At 45.0% G+C, this 19,772-nt stretch overlaps 1 protein-coding gene across 2 annotated transcripts; it reads right to left on the bottom strand.

Annotated features, from left to right (window-relative positions):
- Positions 1-16,699: 16,699 nt before the first annotated feature.
- LOC307014070 (uncharacterized protein) lies at positions 16,700-18,851 on the bottom strand. Of its 2 annotated transcripts, none has more exons than XM_079641763.1 (2): positions 18,173-18,851; positions 16,700-17,984 (listed from the first exon to the last, which is right to left on the bottom strand). In XM_079641763.1, exons 1-2 carry the CDS (start codon positions 18,231-18,233, stop codon positions 16,849-16,851), a joined length of 1,197 nt encoding a protein of 398 aa, XP_079497889.1. In that variant the 5' UTR covers positions 18,234-18,851; the 3' UTR covers positions 16,700-16,848. The 2 variants fall into 2 exon arrangements, with proteins under 2 accessions (XP_079497889.1, XP_079497888.1); XM_079641762.1 differs by having other exon boundaries at positions 16,700-17,988; positions 18,173-18,845.
- Positions 18,852-19,772: the final 921 nt, after the last annotated feature.

Consider the following 19,772-nt stretch of genomic DNA (forward strand, 5'->3'; position numbering starts at 1 on the left):
ACTCTATTAATGACTTACCACTTACGGCCCCTACACACTGCGGCGTGCGTTGCCGCTTCAACGCTTCTGCCCATTCGCTTTGAACGGGGTGACGTCACGCCTCTCCGAACTGCATTGTGGGAGCAAAGCATAGCTTTTCTCGCGGTGCTCGCTGCAAAAGTAGAGCAATGTTCTACTTTTGACGCTTAGACGGAGGCGTCAGCCAATCGAATCATATGCCAGTACAAGCTCTAGCCAATCCAACCGCGTGCTTGTGTGTCTGGGGCGGGAGATTCATGTGATTGATTGTTGGTCGAGTTTCAGCCCCCCCCCGCCGGCAAGCGACAACGCACACCGCCGTGTGTAGGGGCCGTTATAGTGACAGCTGAAATGTCTGCGTCAACCTCTTCAAATGTTGAGGTTGACGGCTGAACCCATTGAACCCAGTGAAAGTGGGGGAATCCTCTCCAAAAATAGCTATAATTATTGCGCTGTACGTTGAGGTTTTTGGTGCAGGGCCTCCGCCATTCGGCGGGTTTTTGAGAACCGAAGCATCTTTCTTGGCTCTGGATAGTAGGTCCTTCCACTTTTTCCTACACTCTTCCACCGTCCGTATCCCTCCATCGCCCAAGTCATTTATCGCACCAGTGATCGACTTCCAGGCCGCGAGTTTGTGTTTGTTTGTCATAGTGTTATTACATTTGGCAGTTAGCAAGTTTTTATGCTCTGCGTATATTTCAACCCAGTCTCATGGCATTTCGTGTTATAGTCACGAAATGTAATATATTGATTTGTGTTCACCAACACGATTATCCCCTTTTTTTCGTGTCACACAGAACGATTTTAAAAGCAATATATTTCTACTGGTAATGTGTTTCGTGCCTGCAGCACGTCTTTTTCTCCGGTCGGGTCGTGGAGACCAGAAGCTGTGTGGTTCATAAAAACATGTTCTTACTCAATATCAAGCCGCAACTATTGCTTTTATTTTAAATCGTATAATTTCTGACTTTTGTTGACGTCTGTGAGGAAAATAAATGGGGCTCAGAGCCTCAGAATACTGAAATCTGTATTTTTTAAATCTTTTTTTCCTTCTAATTTGTTATTCTTTTCAAAATACCACACTGTTATTTACTCACCAATAACACACAATTATCTTTGCTTTTATTTATTGGTTTAATTCCATAATCTCTGGCTTTTTTGCGATTTTCACCCATTTATTAATTAAATGTTTTACATTTGATAACACCAATGTGTTTAATACTGGCAAATTCTAATTGTGGGAAAAACGAAAACATTCAGTGGAGACGTCCCATGGAACATTTTGCGAAACACAATAGCCAGCATGTGTAGTTCTGGGGGGGCGTTGAACTCCAGTTTTGAATAGTCTGGCGTGGTTTCGTTCCATTTCAAACAGCTGTTTGACGCTCGGCGTAACCTTGGCGCACTGCCACTCCAACATCCAATACCAGAGCTTGAAGATTAATCACGGGGACTGTAGTCCTAAACGATTATGGGTAGTGCAGTGTCTTCGGCCATCCTAAACTCCTTGAGGCCTACATCTGTTTCCGGTTATTTTTATTTTGAAATTCAGTTCCTGACGGACGCCAAAAAAGCCAGAGATTATGGAATTAAACCAATAAATAAAAACAAGGATAATTGTGTTATTGGTGAGTAAATAACAGCGTGTTATTTTCAAAAGAATAACAAATTAGAAGGAAAAGAAGATTTAAAAAATACAGATTTCAGTATTCTGAGACCCGAGACGTGTTGCAGGTACGGAACACATTACCAGTAGAAATACATTGCTTTTAAAATAGTTCTGTGTGACACGAAAAAAAAGGGGATAATCGTGTTGGTGAACACGAATCAATAATTACATTTCGTGACTATAACGCGAAATGCCATGAGACTGGTTGTATATTTCAATTAGTGTTCTAATCTCTCTATCAGTAAAATAGCTTTTTCTCTTATTTTGGTTTCCGTTATCTATGACGTTATCGAACTCTTAGTTTGCTCTGAACGGAGGAATTTGAGTGTTAAATTATGTAGACGTGTGTTGCTTGGCAACAATTAGTGTTCTCATTCATAACACTCCGTTCGATGTCTCACTATGGGATGCGCCTCATCGCGGAGCAAACAGAAGCATCAATCTCATTACGCCAATCCTGATTGGCTGGTGATCTTGACATCAGCGTGAGGGAATCCACCCACCCTATAAGTAGCTTGCGCCACGTCGCAGCGTCATTCAAACACCTCTTCTCGCTTCAGAGCACATCTCGACATATCAGTAGCCGGGCTAGCTTAACAGTCCACAGACTGAACCCAAAGCTGACTTTCGGTCGACGGGCGCTCGCCGGCTACTCTTCTGCTTCGCAAGAAGACTGTTAATACTAACACACCAGTTAGTATTGCAATCTACCTCGCCGTTTCTTTCTTCGGAGATAAAGGTAAGGTTTTGATTTTTCAAGCTAGTGACACACCTGTTGCCAGTTTGCCTTCCCTCACTACCGACACCACGGTAGCGAGGACGTTTTTTTTTTTTTTTTTTCTCTCTCACACCAGAGGAGGAGAAGATAAAAAGGTATTAACACACCAGTTAATATTCTTTGAGAATAAAATTCTACACAATCGCTTTTTCTCCGGATTAACGACAGGTGGGGAAATAATTTTTTCTCGGCAACGTACCTGTTACGAGAGGGTCCTCTCCACGCCGTCACCACGGCGAACGAGATGGACGCTTCTCTCCCTCACACCAGAGGAGTCAGGGACTCGGAGGCTCGGCTCTGCGGCTGCGGGTTGAAGATATCAGGCACAGACTCACACCAGGTCTGCTCGTCCTGCCTCGGGCTGGAACACGCCCAGGAGGCTATCGGCAACCCCGGCTCGTGCGGGCATTGTGCCTGCTTCACCATCAGCATGAGCCTCCGCCGACGGCTAGCATGCCAAGCTAGCTTGTCAGGACAGGACCCCCTCATGTCCGCTGTTTCGCCGGCCGGCAATCAAGACATGGGGGCATCCGCCGCAGAAATTGAGCCCCGCGCTGTGTCCGGCTGGGGCTCAATAACAGCGGCAGCCGCTGAACCGGAGCCCCGCGCCGTGTCAGGCTGGGGCCCGGTGGCGGCAACAGCCGCGAGAGCGGAGCCCCACGCTGTGTCAAGCTGGGGCTCCCAACTGGACCTCACCATGGTCTCGCCCGCGGAGGATGTCCTGGAGTTGGACTACATGGAGGACGAAGAGGATGCCTTTGAGTTCCTCCTGTCCGACTCGGATGAGCAAGAAGATGATATCTTCGTGCAATCAGCTCAGGCTGCAAAGCCGGGAGCGATGGCTGCTCTCCCGGGCGGTAGCGCACCAGCTTCGCCCTGTTTGAGCAGGGACCTGCAGGCCGTGTGTCAACGCGCCGCGTCCAGGCTGGACATCCCATGGCCTGAAATGGCCAAGGAGATCTCAAGGTCTCGCTATGAGGTGAAGACTTTGCCCCAAGCAGCGAGGACAAAGAGGCAGCTCCTTCCAGTCTTCCCGGAGATGCTGGACGAGGTGTCGGTCTCGTCTCCCCTTCAGTAATAAGGCCCCAATCCAGGGTGCCTCCTCCCTGGACTGTGACGGTATGGAGAGGCTCGGCCTGCTCCGCATACCGCCCATGGAACCGCTGGTGGCAGCCCACCTCCAACCGAGGCTGGCTCCGACACCAAGCAGGAACCCCACCCTACCGTAGAAGGCAGACCGATTCCAGTCAGCGATGACGGAACAGGCCTATAAAGCCGCAGCGTTGTCCGCCAGGGCACTCAACGTATCCTCACTGCTGACCGCCTACCAGGCGGAGCTCTGCGAGGGCCTGTCGAGCAAACCTGGGCCGGCCGTATGGGACAAGATCGCAGCGATCACGGACGTGTGCAACGCTGTGCAGTCCAGGCCACGGGCAAAGTCATGGGCATAATGGTGGTACAGGAGAGAGCCAGGTGGCTCAAACTGATCAACCTCCCAGACCGGGAAGGAGGATGTTCTTGACATGCCTATCGTTCCCGAGGGTATTTTCGGCTCTGCTTTAGTCTCGATGCACCGGAGGTATGAGTCGAAAAAGAAGGAAGATGAGGCCCTCCACCTCTGTCTCCCCCGAAGGGTCCAGCCGCTACCTGCGACGGTCTCGCGGTAGTCCTTCGCCCAAGTTGCCTTACGTCCTGCCCGGTTCAAGGTACCGAGGCAGCAGAGGCCAAAGCCCGCCCCAAGTTCCCAGCCCAGGCAGGAGACGAGGACGAGCTGGCCGAGAAAATCTCCGGTTCCGGCAGCAGCCGTTCAGGCACAGCCGACTCAGATTTTCGGTCACCAGTCGAGGAAGAAGAAGCGGGCGGCCTGACTGCTTCCTCTCCTCTCCTCGGTGACAGAGCTGGAAGTTCCCTGTTCCCCAGCTCCAGATGTGTTTTCGGGGTGCCACCAGACCCCCATTTTCCCGCCGCCTCGAGTGATGCCGCAACGCCATCCTCAAGTTCGCGCCAGAAGGGAAACAGACTTAATACCAGAGACAGCGAGTTCTCCTATCTGCCTAAGTCACAAAAACACATGTCACAAATACCGTTGTTTTCGAATAAACCATTTTTCACTGTCGCATCCAGGCTTCAAGCCGAGGGCGCAGTCCAAAAAATGAAAAGAAAAACAATAAAAACAATAAACAGTCTGTCACCTGTCCCTCTTTTGAGAGCAGCTACGGCCTCTCTCAAAAGGCAGATAATAGACGGGTCTGTGAAGGCACCACCGCCACGCGCATGCGTAGTGTCGGCTGGGGTTATCAACCTGGGGTACCGTCGTGTTCAGACGCTAGAGGGCCCCATAACACAACAAATAGAGACTCAGAGGGAACGAGACATGACATCTTAAAAACCTGGATGACAGCAAATCTACTCAAACTCAACAGTAAGAAGACTGAGCTCATGGTTGTGGCCCCCAAGGCACTGCTCCGGAAGGTTGGGGATCTCCTCCTCCACATTGACGGCTGTTCCATCTCCCCGTCTCCCGAAGTCCATAACCTGGGTGTCATCCTTGACTCCACTCTCTCATTTCAGTCACATATCAAATCCATCACCAAGTCTGCCTTCTATCACCTCAGGAACATCTCCCGTCTACGACCATCACTCTCCGATTCCGTGGCCGAGACCCTCATGCATTCGTCTCCTCCCGGTTGGACTACTGCAACGGAGTGCTGTTCGGGGTTCCCAGTAAAGCCCTGGACAGGCTCCAGTATGTGCAGAACTCGGCTGCCAGGGTGCTCACTCACACCAAGCCCTGGCAGCACATCACCCCCACCCTCATCCACCTCCACTGGCTCCCAGTCAAGCACTGTATCACGTATAAACTCCTTCTTCTGACCTACAAATCCCTCCATGCCCTTGCCCCCCAATACCTGTCTGAGCTTCTCCGCCACCACACTCCATCCCGGAAGCTACGATCGTCTGGACAGGATCTCCTCTCTACCCCCCGCACCAGGTTGCGGACTTTCGGTGACAGAGCTTTCAGTGTAGCATCCCCCACCCTCTGGAACTCTCTCCCCCCCGAAATCCGCAGCGCCCCAACCCTGGACACTTTCAAAAAAGCCCTCAAAACGCACCTTTTCACCAAGGCTTTCCCCACTATATAGTAAGTGTGATTTTCCGCTACTTAATTCCGTTCCCAAACGGGGAGGGAACGGAATTCGGCCAATACTGGATTTGAGAGCTCTGAACAACTATCTCAAAAGATACAAATTCAGAATGTTCACTCACACATTTCTACTACGTCTCGTGCGACAAAACGACTGGTTCACATCAGTCGATCTGAAAGATGCGTATTTCCACATCCCAGTATATTACCCACACAGGAAATATCTGAGGTTCGCATTTCAGGATGTCTGTTTCGAGTACAGAGTACTTCCCTTCGGTTTGTCTCTCAGTCCAAAAGTGTTTGTGCGTTGTACGGAAGCCGCGATAGCCCCGTTAAGACAACAGGGTATTCGCCTGGCAACCTACCTGGACGACTGGCTGCTTCTCGCACGGTCGGAACAGGAGGCTATTACGCAGACAAATGTCCTTGTAAAACACCTGCTCGACCTGGGTTTCATAATAAACACAGCAAAGAGCATGTTGTCCCCAGCCCAGACTGTACTCTTCCTGGGTCTACACCTGAACTCGGTGCCCTTTACAGCCCGCCTGTCAGCGGAAAGAGTGAAAGCTTTCAGAGCTTGTCTCGCTCATTTCCGGCTGCGCAAATATGTTCTCTTCAGATCATGTCTGCTGTTACTGGGGCTCATGGCGTCAGCCATTCTGGTGGTACGACTGCGACGCTTACACATGAGGGAGTTTCAGTGCTGGGTGGCCGCCCTCAGACTAAACCCCGCGCGTCATGGCGCTTGGAGAGTGATGGTCACTGTGAAATGCGTAATGTCACTGCGCCACTGGCTGCACCCGACTTTTCTAGTATGGGCCGTGCCTATGGGTGCTGTCCTATAGCGGAAGGTGGTCACCACAGACGCATGTCTGAAGGGCTGGGGAGGTATTTACGAAGGTCGAACGGTGAGGGGTCTCTGGAGCAGAGCCCTCCAATGGTCGCACATAAATTACCTGGAGCTTTTAGCGGTGTTCCTCACCCTGAAACGCTTTCTGCCTTTTCTCAGAGGACACCATGTCCTCGTGAGGACAGACAATACGACCACAATATCGTATATAAACCGTCAAGGGGGTTTGCGTTCTCTCCAGTTACACATGCTGGCACGCAAACTGATCTTGTGGAGCTGCCAGGGCTGTGGGAAGTAGGGGTGCTGAGGGTGCTGCAGCACCCCCTGGTGGAGGACAGGGGATCTGCACTTCTACAAGATATAATACAAATATAATACAAACAAAACGAATTTCCAGCCTTGATGTAACAACATTCATAATTAAGTAAAGATAACACCCTTTTCACCGTGGTTACATTTTCCATTTGCCCTGTACGATGGGCGCTGTAGTGATGAAAGTGGGGGATGTTGGCTTATCAGGCGCCAGCAGCTCACAGCCAAAGTGAGAGAGATAGAGAGAGGGGGTGCACCGGTACCGGCGGGGATTGTTGTTAGCTTCTGTTGCGCTAACGGATATAAGAAACTGTTTCTACAATAATGTGGAGGGAGAGTTCTGTCCTGTCAGACTGAGAGGCTCAGTGAGGTAAAGGAATCTGAGGGTTTAGATAGTTCACTTTAGTCTAAATTATCTCAGTGAATCTCAAACGTATTGATCACAATTTATGTAAACAAATCTTTCCAAGGCACACCTTTATAATTATTAGGATAAATTAAAGCAGGTTTGAAAGCATTCCAATGTATACTATAGGACAGTAAACCAAAAATATCGTTTAAAACTGGAGATTTAAAAATATGCATAAATAAATAAATGTTAACTGTTAAAATAAGATATGAATGACCAACAAAAATAAAATAAGTTACATTTATTTGTTATTGGCTATAGTAGGTTATTGGTTATGTTCACATACTTATTTGATTAATAAAATGCAAACCGATCTTTCTCATATGGGTGTTTAGAGTTGTACCCCCTAGATCAGTCTCTAGTAATTGGGCGCTCAAAGTGCACCAGATTGAAGCATTTTACTTTAAAATGTTAAAAACATCTTCTCGGGGGGGCACCCCCGGACCCCCCTAGAGTATGTGAAGTCCACCCCCCAATTAAAACATGTTATAATACTAAATACATTTGAAGCCTTTTTATATAAGCTGTCCACCATGTCAATATGTTTCTATTTTTGTAGTGTATTGGTCTTTTGTAGAGGTTTTTCATTGCCAGCTAAAATCGGTCAGAACCAGCCCTGGTGTCATCCCCACAGCACCCCCCATTTGAAACATGTTCCCACGGCTATGGGAGCTGCGGTCGTCTCCTCTCTCTGAGAGCGACGCACGTACCAGGAGTGATGAACCTCGGGGCAGACCTGCTGTCCAGAGGTGTACCACCGTATGCAGACTGGACTCTACATCCAATGGTTGTGAGTCAGCTGTGGGTGCGTTGCGGCCGAGCCGCGGTAGATCTGTTTGCATCAAAAGAAAATGCTCATTGTCAGCTGTTCTTTTCAATGCGCGATCTAAACGCACCGTTAGGCGTGGATGCGCTCGCGCACGTTTGGCCTCCGGTCCTCCTGTACGCGTTCCCACCCCTGGCTCTGATACCCCCAACTCTGTGAGTGAGAGAACAGCGCCACACACTGATCCTGATAGCTCCGCACTGGCCTGCAATGTACTGGCTGGCGGAGATTTATCAGCTGCTGTGCGGACAGCCGTGGCAGCTCCCCCTACGCAGGGACATACTGTCTCAGGCGGGGGGGACGATCTCTCACCCACACCCGGAGCGCCTGGCCCGTGAATGGTACAATCTGAATACAGTGGTGCTCCCTCAGAAGGTGATAAACACTATTCATAGTGCAAGAGCTTCCAACACCAGGTCCCTCTATGACTGTAAGTGGAGGGTGTTTGAGGAGTGGTGCCTTCAAAAGGGACACATCTCTTTTCAATGTCCTGTCGGGGTGATTCTATCATTTCTACAGGACCTAATTGATAAACACAGAGCTTTCTCTACGATCAAAGTGTACCTGGCTGCTATTGCTGCATGCCATTTGGGCTTTGAGGGAAAGACGGCTAGCCAACATCCTTTGGTCTGCCGTTTTATGAATTGAACTCGCAGGCTCCTCCCGGTTTCCAGGTCACTGGTGCCCTTATGGGACCTGACAGTGGTTTTAGATGGGCTCACTCGAACCCCATTTGAACCCCTGGAAGGAGCTGACATGAAGCACCTGTCGCTGAAGACAGTGCTGTTACTGGCCCTGGCATCCGCCAAGCGAGTCAGTGATATTCATGCGCTCTCTGTACATCCTTCGTGAACTCAGTTTGCCCCGGGGAAAACGAGAGTGTTGCTGAAGCCCAACACTGCCTTTATACCTAAGGTGGTTGGCTCATGTACCCCAATTGATATTGAGGCATTTCCTCCGCCGCTGTGTTCCTCCGGGGAACAGCGGCTGAATTTGCTGTGTCCAGTTTGTGCTTTACGCACTTATATGGACAGGTCAAAAGAGTTTCGTTGTAGTGACCAACTCTTCATATCCTGGGCTAACCCTCAGAAGGGCAAGCCCGTTACCAAGCAACGGCTCTCCCACTGTATTGTGGAAGCGATTGCTTTGGCCTATGCGAGTCAGGGTTTGCAGGCACCTACGGGTCTGTGTGCTCATTCGACTCGTGGTCTGGCTAAATCCTGGGCTTTGTTCAAGGGTGTTTCAAAGACATTTGTGCAGAGGCGAGCTGGTCCTCGCCGCTCAATTTTGTCCACTTTTACAGGCTAGACGTCTCTGCTCCTAGTGTGGCCCGAGCAGTGCTGGGCCCCGTGTTGAGTCAGAGCTCTACCTGTTAAGTTCTGGTTGGTTTGGTGATTTTCGAGATAAGCTTGTCTGGCAATACGGGTGCTTCAATATCCCATAGTGAGACATCGAACAGAGTGTTACTCTGAGAACTATAGGTTACTTACGTAACCCCAGTTCTCAGAGTAACATGTAGTGAGATGTCTCACCAGACGGCCCTCCTTGCTAAGGTGAAGCGAGAAGAGGTGCTTATTTTGAATGACGCTGCGACGTGGCGCAAGCTACTTATAGGGTGGGTGGATTCCCTGACGCTGATGTCAAGATCACAGGCCAATCAGGATTTGCGTAATGAGATTGGTACTTCTGTTTGCTCCGCGATGAGGCGCATCCCATAGTGAGACATCTCACTACATGTTACTCTGAGAACTGGGGTTACGTAAGTAACCTATAGTTTTGCGTGTATTCACGTGGACGTGCATCTTAAGACTAGGCGCAGCTACGACCGAGACTAGTCAGGCTTGGTGCACTCGGTGTAAATTCGAATCACTAAGTCGGACGTAGCTAAGCCCGACATTAGAGTTAAGACCTACTTTTTTACGCCCAGCTGGAGCACTCCACTCCTGGGCTTTACCACCAGTGTAGCCTTATATCTTGAAAAAATTATTCAAAAGGGTTGTTTGTGTTTTTTAGTATAATTTAGTAAGTAAAGAAAACTGAAACTTGGCATGGTGGATTCAAATGTAATTTACAGATGAAGTACATTTGATGTTGCTTTGGAAAGGGGACGTGACCAGCAAGCATGTAGAGGCTACAACTGTTTTTTACATAACCAGGGCAAACTGAGTCAAGTTTATTGATGCCACATTACATGATTCCTGGCTATCTATGTAGGTCTACACAATTAGAAAGGCTCCTCTCGCCGTCATGTGTGAAATTAACTTTTATAGCATTAATCTAAATATATGGGTGTCTGCACAGTTGCATGCAGATGTAGATGCTTGCATAGAGACTCTTATATATGCATCTTATGATACAAAGAGCATAGTAAAGCACATACATAGTGTGCTTTTCAAAAGTTTGTAAGGGAGAGTAAGAGGGTGGTCCAACCACAGCATGATATACTGCAAATGTTTGCTAAAGGAACGCCTCCTCCTCCCTCTTCGTTCGTCTACCTGAATCAGCACAGGCTATCGCACTGTCCTAACAGCATCCGGTCTAAATGAGGTGAGCGGAGTGGCCACTATGCCAAATGGACACATAAAAAAGAACATTAATGGACTGAGGAGCAGCATAAATCTCCAAGCAGTGCCTTCCTTTTCCAATGCCTGGGTGAGCAGGCCGGTGTAGAAGGAGAGGATGAAATCGCCCCAGGTGAGACATATATCTTTGGCATCTAATTATTCTGACTCTAAGTGCCAATGACATCACACATCCCACACGGAAAGAGAGAAAATACAATTATTTCTCCATTTATATGAAGAGTGTTGAAAGAAAATATGCTCTGTGGGCTTTTTTTTAGTATTATTCGCCATGGCGTTTCTGCATTATTTAATAGGGAAGTCATGCATGTTATAGAAAGTCTTGTTCCTGTTTCATTGCAGACAATCTATTTGAGAATACTTCTTTTGTAGCATTTACATGTGTAAGAGGCATGTGTCCAGGCACGTGAATGAAAGTTTAGTTTGTATGCATACAAAACATCCAGAAAAATGCCCAGCAGGTGCTCAATAGTCTCATTTGCATGGCAGGAAAATTACTGTTGAGGGGGTGCTTGTCTGAAATGTCCCTAGTTGTTGTGCAGAACAGTAGAAAACTAAAATGATTCCCATTTTATGTAAATTCAAAACGAGATCCATCATTTTGAAAGTGAATCATTCAGGCTCTTCTATGACTGATGACACACATTAAGAACAACATGATGGTACTTGGTAACCAAATGCAGGCATCATAAGTACTTTGTTGACAAAACAAGTTCACACTGGATCTATAAGAGACTTTGCAAGGTAAAAAATATGCAGCACTTCTTCATAAATGAATACACTTTAGATACATGTCGGTGCTCTGTATTGATTCTTACAGCAGAGTGTAGTCCAGTCATCTGATGTGTACTGAAATAGTTTCCATCCAAATAGTCATGACAACAGGTGATTTTAACTGATTTGTTTTTCCATTCTTCCTTAAAGACACTGCAAGTAAATCAGTGAAAACCAACAGCAGCTGATGGAAAGAAAACCATTACAGTCTTTGCTGTCCAAGGCACTAACAAAAAAGGATGACATTGGCCACAAAATGATTCATATTAACTGTACTAGGCATCCAAAAAACATCATGTAATGAAAATATTTATGTCTGGTTTCAATAAAAGTCTGCAAAGCACAATAAAAGTATTTTATATATCGAGGGGTGAGAACCAGAGGGGCGTCAGTGAAATTTGACCTGACTTTGTTTATCAAATGCAATCTTTAATATGAAAACTTTATAAACATGTGGATGACAATATACTTAATGAACGATATTTTGACATTCATTGAAAAAAATATACTTCTATCTTTTTTTATTCTGAAAAAAGTCACATGCGCCTTTTTGGAACTAAGATTTTATCTCATATGCACTAAGAAAAAGGGCGTATCTGATAAAAATAGGAAAAAGGCTTTACATTTATGAGTTGAAAATTAACAGTAATCAATTGTTATAATAAAAATATCATATAATACTAGAGAATGCAATTCCTGAAGAAATTGCTAGTGGGAATGCTTTATGCTGAAAATCTTACGCTAAACTTCTATGCTGAAATTTAAGGTGTAAGAAGAAAGTGAAGAATTTCGATTGAAATGATACATGAACAATGGGGGCTTGAATGTGTGATGAGAGAAGAAAAGCAAGTAAAAAGGCTTGGAAAAGCAGCAGAATATTTGAACTGCAAACTTTTGAACTAACTTGATGGTGAATGATCTGTTGCCATGCCAACGGCATTTGATGACATCCCATAATACGCTTAGATGCGTTGATGGCTGCAATGTTCTCTTGATCACCCTCTCACTCTTATATCACCCTCTCTCTCTTGTCTTGATCGACCTCTCTCTCTCCTCTTGATCGCCCTCTCTCTCTTCTCTTGATCAACCTCTCTCTCTTCTCTTGATCGCCCTCTCTCTCTTCTCTTGATCACCCTCTCACTCTTCTCTTGATCTTCCATGGAAACGGCATATGATGACACCCCATAATTGATGTAGAGCTGTTGAGGGCAGGACCATTAACCATTATCTGAAGTCTGCTGCTCTGAGCATGTCAGTTGGAGTTATGACATCATCGTGTTCCATGACACAAGTGTTTATATCCAGAGATCAAACGTTTCCATTGTTCTGAATGAGAGATAAACCTGTTACATGTGAACGTTTTGTTGAAGAACCGTAACAGATATTGGTGAAATTTCAAAGCGTGAAGCGTCTCAAGGACCTTGAGTATCTGAAGTGTGCTTTTTGTGTACTTTCGGGTCAATAATGTGGCCTTTTTGGCAGATTAACTAAAAGGTGTGCGGCTGCTGCTGTGAGGAAATATTGGCCTGAAATTACAATGGGCTTTAATGGAGACATGTTGAAAGTGTTTCTCACTTCATGCCCTCAAGAGGCATTTTGTTTAATTATTTTTGCTTAATTATTTGTCATTTTTCAAGCTACGAGATTTTTTGCTACGTTTGTCATGAAAGATTATGTCTCAGGAATGTAGGGTTTGGGAATAATGGCAGTTTAAAAAAAAAAAATGAAGGCAAATTTCAAGATTTCCTACACTCTAGCTGTGACACCACGCACTCTATGTTAAAATCTGAAGAAAGCCTCTTTACCAAGGTCTGAACCTTAATATCTCTAAAAGTAAGAATCAGATTTAAAAGTTGTGTTAGACGAATAATGTCAGAAAGATGTTTAACATTTTAAAGTTGGAATGAGGTTTCTGAGTGAAAGTATGAATGAACAGTTGGCAGTTGAATTTGCATGAAGATTTGTTCAAGTCTGAAGATTTTCTCCATTGACTTCAATGTTTGAAAATGTGATGAATTATGGGATGTATCCCTGGAATTATGAAAGTTATGAATGAGAAAAGTAATAGCCATTGATTCCCGACCGAGCTGAACGTTTTGATGTTTGAACGGAGTTTCTGCGATGTTCAATGCGGGAGAAGAAGACCGGCAAAATAACGGGCGGAATAATAATAAAGAATTTTGTGCGTAGAAGAACAGATAGTTGGAATGCTGTTAACAGCGTTCCCACTAAAATATCCTTTTATCATAATTATGTGACCTGCTCCATCGAAATCAGTCGCATTGACCCGAAGAGACATTTTGAGATGTATACACTGTTGTAAAGTGGAGATTCCTAGCTTTCTAATGATATCAGGATTGTTTTTGTACTCCAAATATAAAGGAAAATATGTCACATTATATAATGACTGTCACCGAGTCATCATTTCGAGAAAAAGGCCTTTAAAGTTTCCTCTTCTCTGGAATCCATCGATCTGATTGGTTATTAGCGGAGCAAATTATCAAAATACTATGGAAGGAAGATATTTTGGTTTGGATTACTGGTCTGGGGGAAGCTTTTGTGTGTGTGTGTGTGTGTGTGTGTGTGTGTGTGTGTGTGTGTGTGTGTGTGTGTGTGTGTGTGTGTGTGTGTGTGTGTGTGTGTGTGTGTGTGTGTGTGTGTGTGTGTGTGTGTGTGTGTGTGTGTGGGGGTGTGTTTGTGTGTGTGTGTGTGTGTGTGTGTGTGTGTGTGTGTGTGTGTGTGTGTGTGTGTGTGTGTGTGTGTGTGTGTGTGTGTGTGTGTGTTTTTGCATTTGTGTGTATTGTGTTTGTTTCCCGGGTAAAACACTCATGAGAAACACCGGCTGTTGTTATGCCTGCTGTGACGTCAAGTTACTCCGTTCTCCGCTTGTAATTATGCCGTTACAAGCTTCAAGTTGTATTTATCATCTGAATTTGCTGAAAAAAGTTCAATATTCTGAAAGCCAAGACTTTGTTGAATTGAAATCAGATGAAAACAAACTGTAACGGACACTGCCGTGTTATCTATGATTACTATACGCCTTACATTCATAATTTCAGCCGGAGGGAGGGAGAGCGGCGCTGCGGAAGAGCAGGGTGCGAGTGAGAGGTGCCTGCATTTTCCCTTTACAAGCTTCAAAAATGTATTTATTGTGTGATTTTGGAAATAAAAGTTTCATATTCTGAAAGCCAATAATTTGTTTATTTAAAATCAAACAAAACACCCGAACCCCGAAGAACAATTTTTTTACGCAAATCCACGTTTATTTTTAAATGAGCCGTTGAGACTTCCAACTGATTTCGATAGAGCGGTTCACATATTAGTTAATTGAATGTAATTATAAAAAAAAAACATTAATACAGATCTAGCACTTAATTTCAGACTGTTTGAAACGCGAGGGCCGTGATTGGTATGTGATCTGCCCTCGCTCAAGGGAAAACCTCCAGCTTGATTTGAGACCGCCCCCGTGATAAATAAATGTAATTATAATAAAGCCAGCTTCAATGGATCATTGATCCACCAGGGGGTGCAGTGGGGTTCCACACTGGAGCTCATGTGAAATAAAGTCAGATACTGTACTGGATGTACAGCGGAACTTAATGTTGTTTAGTCTAAAAAAACGAACGGGAGGAAATGCAGCCCGGCTCTCGATTTTTAATCCTAATTGAATCATCATCTTCACCACGATCATTTATGTTTATGTTTGCCGAATTGACATGAAATCACTGACACATTATGAATATACTGTATTCAACTTCATTAAAACGTTATTAACGTTCCTAAACTCAGTAATTATACGATCATGTTCTGATAAGGATGACGCAATAGCCCCGCCTCTCCCCAGCTCTGCTGCTCACCCCCGCGTCAAAGTAAACTGCACACTGAATTCAGATTATTTATCTTTCTCTTAATATGGACATAAAAGCGAGTGAAGTCTAATCTGACAGGACGGAGACACGCAGCTCTGCTCACCTGCAGCTCCTCCCGCTGTGATGCAGCGGTGAACGGAGTAAAACACACACTTCAAGTCAGATCATCGCCCTTAGCTATTTTAATTACCTCTCGAACTACCTAAACTAGTTATAAATATGTTTATTTTTACTGTCGGCCGGGTCACTCTTTACTGGATCAGCTGCTGCATGAGACAGACACTGACGCTGTCCGAAGAGAGGGAGGAAAAAGAGAGGCTCCGTGTATTTTATTATTATATAGAGTCATTATTCATTTGTTTTAAAGCTCAATAAATAACAAAGAAGACCTTTGACCGGCACTTTTTATAATTTTGTCCGGAAGATTTAAACTTTAATACACGTTGACCTCGGCCCCATGGTTGTATAATAAGAACTGGATACAGCGTGGGAGGCGGGGCCTCATTCATTCCTATCAGAGTTGCTTGGCGCATGATGATAAAATAGCCCAACTTTTGAGAGAGCGAAACGTCACAGATTACCCGGCATGCCTGAGAAGTACCCTATGTGCGCTCATAGCGTATGCGCAACTTTAACCAAAATGCAAAGAATTATTGCACTGTAGGCCTATATATATATATAATAAGAAGCTACAGGGACGTTAATCTAACATCGGTAATATTAACTTTATTTAATACAACATTTACGGTACAAGATTTAATCAAACAGCCCATGTAGTATAATACTTTACAAATGAGGAATTACAGCAAACATGTGCAATATATCCATTATTACAGCTCCGTGGGATGGCAGTGAGACGATATGGGTCCGTTGTTATACACAAGTTATTGAGCCGTTTCCGCTCTACATCCTGAACTCCTCCCTTCGATGCAATGCACTTCCGTTTTGGCGGACTGGGTTTGTTTTGCTAGCTAGCTCCGTTGTGCCGACAAAGCACTGATATCGCAGAGACAAAGAGGATATAACAATTACAACATGAAGAAAAGTGGTTCGGGAACTACGTGTGCGGTAGTTGGTTGCAATCACTCGAGAAAGCACCTGAACGAGTGGTTAGATAGAGAGTGCTACGACCACAAACCAGCACCCAGCACCCAGCCATGTTGTTCATTAAATACAGATAAACACAACAAATACTGCATGCATTGTATTTTTTAATATTATATATGAATATTTTCATAGTGATGTAATTGTGTGGGCTGCTTTTATATTTTAATTTGTAATACCTGTTAGGATTAAACATGTGATCCTTCTTGTTGAAGCCATTTCTTTAGTTTCCTCTAAACAATTAATTAATTCAGTGTTATTTATGTACAGTATGAGCTTAATATGAATGATGAACTGTGTTAAAAGAAATTGTAGCACTCTAAGGAACATATGAAATGCAATAATGCAATAACAGTGCAATAATGAAATTAAATTACATCAAACTTTATTTTCACTCAAACAGTACAGGCACATATGATATATTGCACAGCATAAAGAGATCATGTAAATTGTGCATTATGTAAACAACAGACAACTGTTGGCTCCTGTGGGCATGACCTAAATAAGGCAGTTTATTTTGGTTTTAAAATGCTGAGATATTTACTGCAGAACTGTAACCTTCCCTCAACAAAATCGTCAACAATTTTCGGGAGCATGTGGGCAAAGTAGAATGTGCGCAGCCTTATGATATGCCCCTGGACAAAGTCTTGGTCGTAGGGTACTTCGATTTCTAGGTGCTCAGTTTTGTTCCAGATCACCAACTTGGAGTGCTGAAGCCCTGTGCAGTGCATCCCAATTTGTACCTGCATATAGTAGCCTTTTGGACCATTGCAGGCAATATGGTAATCTATCCTATTTCCGTTTGCCACAGTTGTGATTTCACAGTTCTTTGTTGCCAAAAATTCTGCAAGTGACTTGTTTCCCAACACAGGTGATTTGATCTCCAACAGAATGTCTTTGTTTATCACTCCATCGGGAGATGCTGCAAGCCACGGATCCTTGTCGCACACCACTAAGCCTTTGGTTTCAATGCTGTTGCCCAGAGTTTCCAAATAGTCCCTTGCAAGTTCCTCCCCCTCCGCTCCTTGATGGGTTGCAGCATTGCCACAGAAGGATGGGTGTAAGTGTTCTGACAAAAACTTGTCGGGCGCCGTGGTTGAGCGAATGGGCACCTTTCTAGCTGTGCTCGCTGTGATGCGCACTCTCCGCGCATCATGCCAGACCTGTTCTTTGCTCTGTGCTTTTGTAACCTTCTCGATCTCCTCAAGCCGGGCTGTGGACATGTTAATGTACTTATCATAGAAGGTTCTGCATTTTACACAAGCCAGTGGTATGTGGTGCTCATCATGGGTTAGGAGATGGAGGTGTGGACATGGTGTTGGCTCGGTGATGGAAGAGGTATCAGCATTAAAGCAGAACTGCAGGAGGCTATTCCCAGGGCAATTGAAAAGTTCTGCCATTGGTGAGGCAAGTGTGTTCTTCCTCCACTCTTCATGAGTCCTAAAGAGTGTCACCTCCTGTGCCGGTTCTGGAGTGGTAGAGGATGGCTGTGAAGTTGGTGGCGGCTGGTAGAGATCCTTCCTGTTGTGTCGTTTGAAGCGCACATACTTCATCTTCCTCTGACCAGCATTTATTTTAGACCCAGCATTCCACTGGTTCTGTCTGTCTGTGCAGGCAAGCCCGGTTTTCCCCTGTCTCACAGCATTTTCTACCTAGAGAGATAGAGTAAAAACAGTGCATAGATATTATAATGGGTTCACTGCAAACATGTCATATGATATAATACATCATGGCATACACACACTTTGCACTCTAGCCAAGTAGCCTATGATGTAGTTCGGATACCAACAACAAAAGACATAGGCCTAGGCTACAATGGTCAAATAATCTAGTTACCTTCCACAGGATCGCAGCTGAGTGGGAACAAGATCTCCCTGGTCCAGCAACACACGTACATCCCGCAGTTTTGACTTCTCCAGCTTCAGTTACCAGCACCCAAGCATTATGCCACGCATTGTTCAAACACTGGCTAGGCTCTACCTTTGCTTTTAGATAAACAAAACGATCATGTTTGTATGACATGACACAACCAACTTTGTTGCTGTGCAAATATTGATATGCCTCGGAGGCCTTCAGACTGTCCATTGCTTTTCCATCTATTGCCATGGATTGAACGAAGTAGGAGCAAATTTTGCTGTACGTTATGCTGGGCCACGTCGTCATGTTATCCTCCCAGTTTTGCACTGAATTCGGGTGGGGGAGAGTAACGCCATCTCCAGTCAAAGAAGTAGAATCGTGTTCCCAAGCTAGCATCACTGTTAGCATCGAAATCGCTGTGTTTACACCAGTGCCCGTCTGACTGTTTACACCGGTTTACACCGACAGACGCTGTGCAAAAGACTTCCGGCGGAAATGAAGTGCATTTGTGTAGGGTTATGGCGCTACCCGTGGTTTGTCGCGTAAACTTGTCTATTGTGCATCCATGGGTAAAGATAAACGCATGTAGTGCTGAACCTGCTGAACACGTAACATGAACGTGCCGGGCGGCGCGGTCCCGTGTGTTAGATGCGCGTTCATAATGCAGAGGGATATAACTCTCAGAATAACGTTATTAGAACATTTTTACAAATTGAGGAACGAATATTTGTAATAAGGGCTATACAAGTGTTCATACTGGGTGGTTTATTTAGTTTAAAAAAATTATCCAACGATTTACAGACCATTCTTTCCCCATGTAAGTCAATGGGAAAAAGTGTTTCCGGGCCCAGCAACCTAAAGGAAGTGTAGTACCGCAACGAATGTTCTACTCAGAGTCCGGCGCACTTCCTGGGGGCTTGCTCGGCCCCCACCGCGGAAAATAAACAGAAGGGCAACCATGACAACCATGCTTCTTCGCTGCTTTTGTGGAGGAAGTTACAGCGCCACATACAGGCTCCTGCATATGTACTGCAGCTTCTCCAGCGGTTGGAGCTAAACAAACGGAGCTGTCTCGTGTGGACCAGCGCCGTATAGATAGAAGAGTTACGACAGCGGAAGTCCAAAAACGGTTATCGTCACGTGGTTCATGCAGACGAGAATCGTTCCCCGGAAGTTCATGGCGGGCAATGTGAATGCATTGATAACAGGAGATAGAACTTCGACTTTTGGTAATTATTAGTGAATAAAGGTTTTGATTTGCAATATTTATACAACAAATCGATATGTGTATGTATTTACATCAATATGTTTTAAAAAATAAAATAGAATTTGCTAATATTAAGTGATAATATTAGGATTAGTGTGAACAACTAGTTTACATGTTAGGCTAACTTGGTTAAAGAGCCTGTTGCTGTTTATTTATAGCTTTGAATTCTTTAAAACCCATATTATCTTCTTAAACTTGTATGGTAGTCAGGAGCATCACTTTCTAATGTTTATTGATATATATAGAGGGAGGGGATCTAAAGGAATGCTTCAAAATTCAGATTAGATTAATTTCTACCATTTTCTTAAATTC

The sequence above is a fragment of the Notothenia rossii genome, assembly GCF_949606895.1.
Source record: "Notothenia rossii genome assembly, chromosome: 1".
Classification (NCBI taxonomy): domain Eukaryota; kingdom Metazoa; phylum Chordata; class Actinopteri; order Perciformes; family Nototheniidae; genus Notothenia; species Notothenia rossii.

Coding starts and splice junctions, on each gene's coding strand:
- LOC307014070 (XM_079641762.1), bottom strand. CDS start 18,601: ATGCTAACAGTGATGCTAGCTTGGGAACACGATTCTACTTCTTTGACT. Junction 17,989..18,172: donor CAGCTGCGATCCTGTGGAAG/GTAACTAGATTA, acceptor CTATCTCTCTAG/GTAGAAAATGCTGTGAGACA.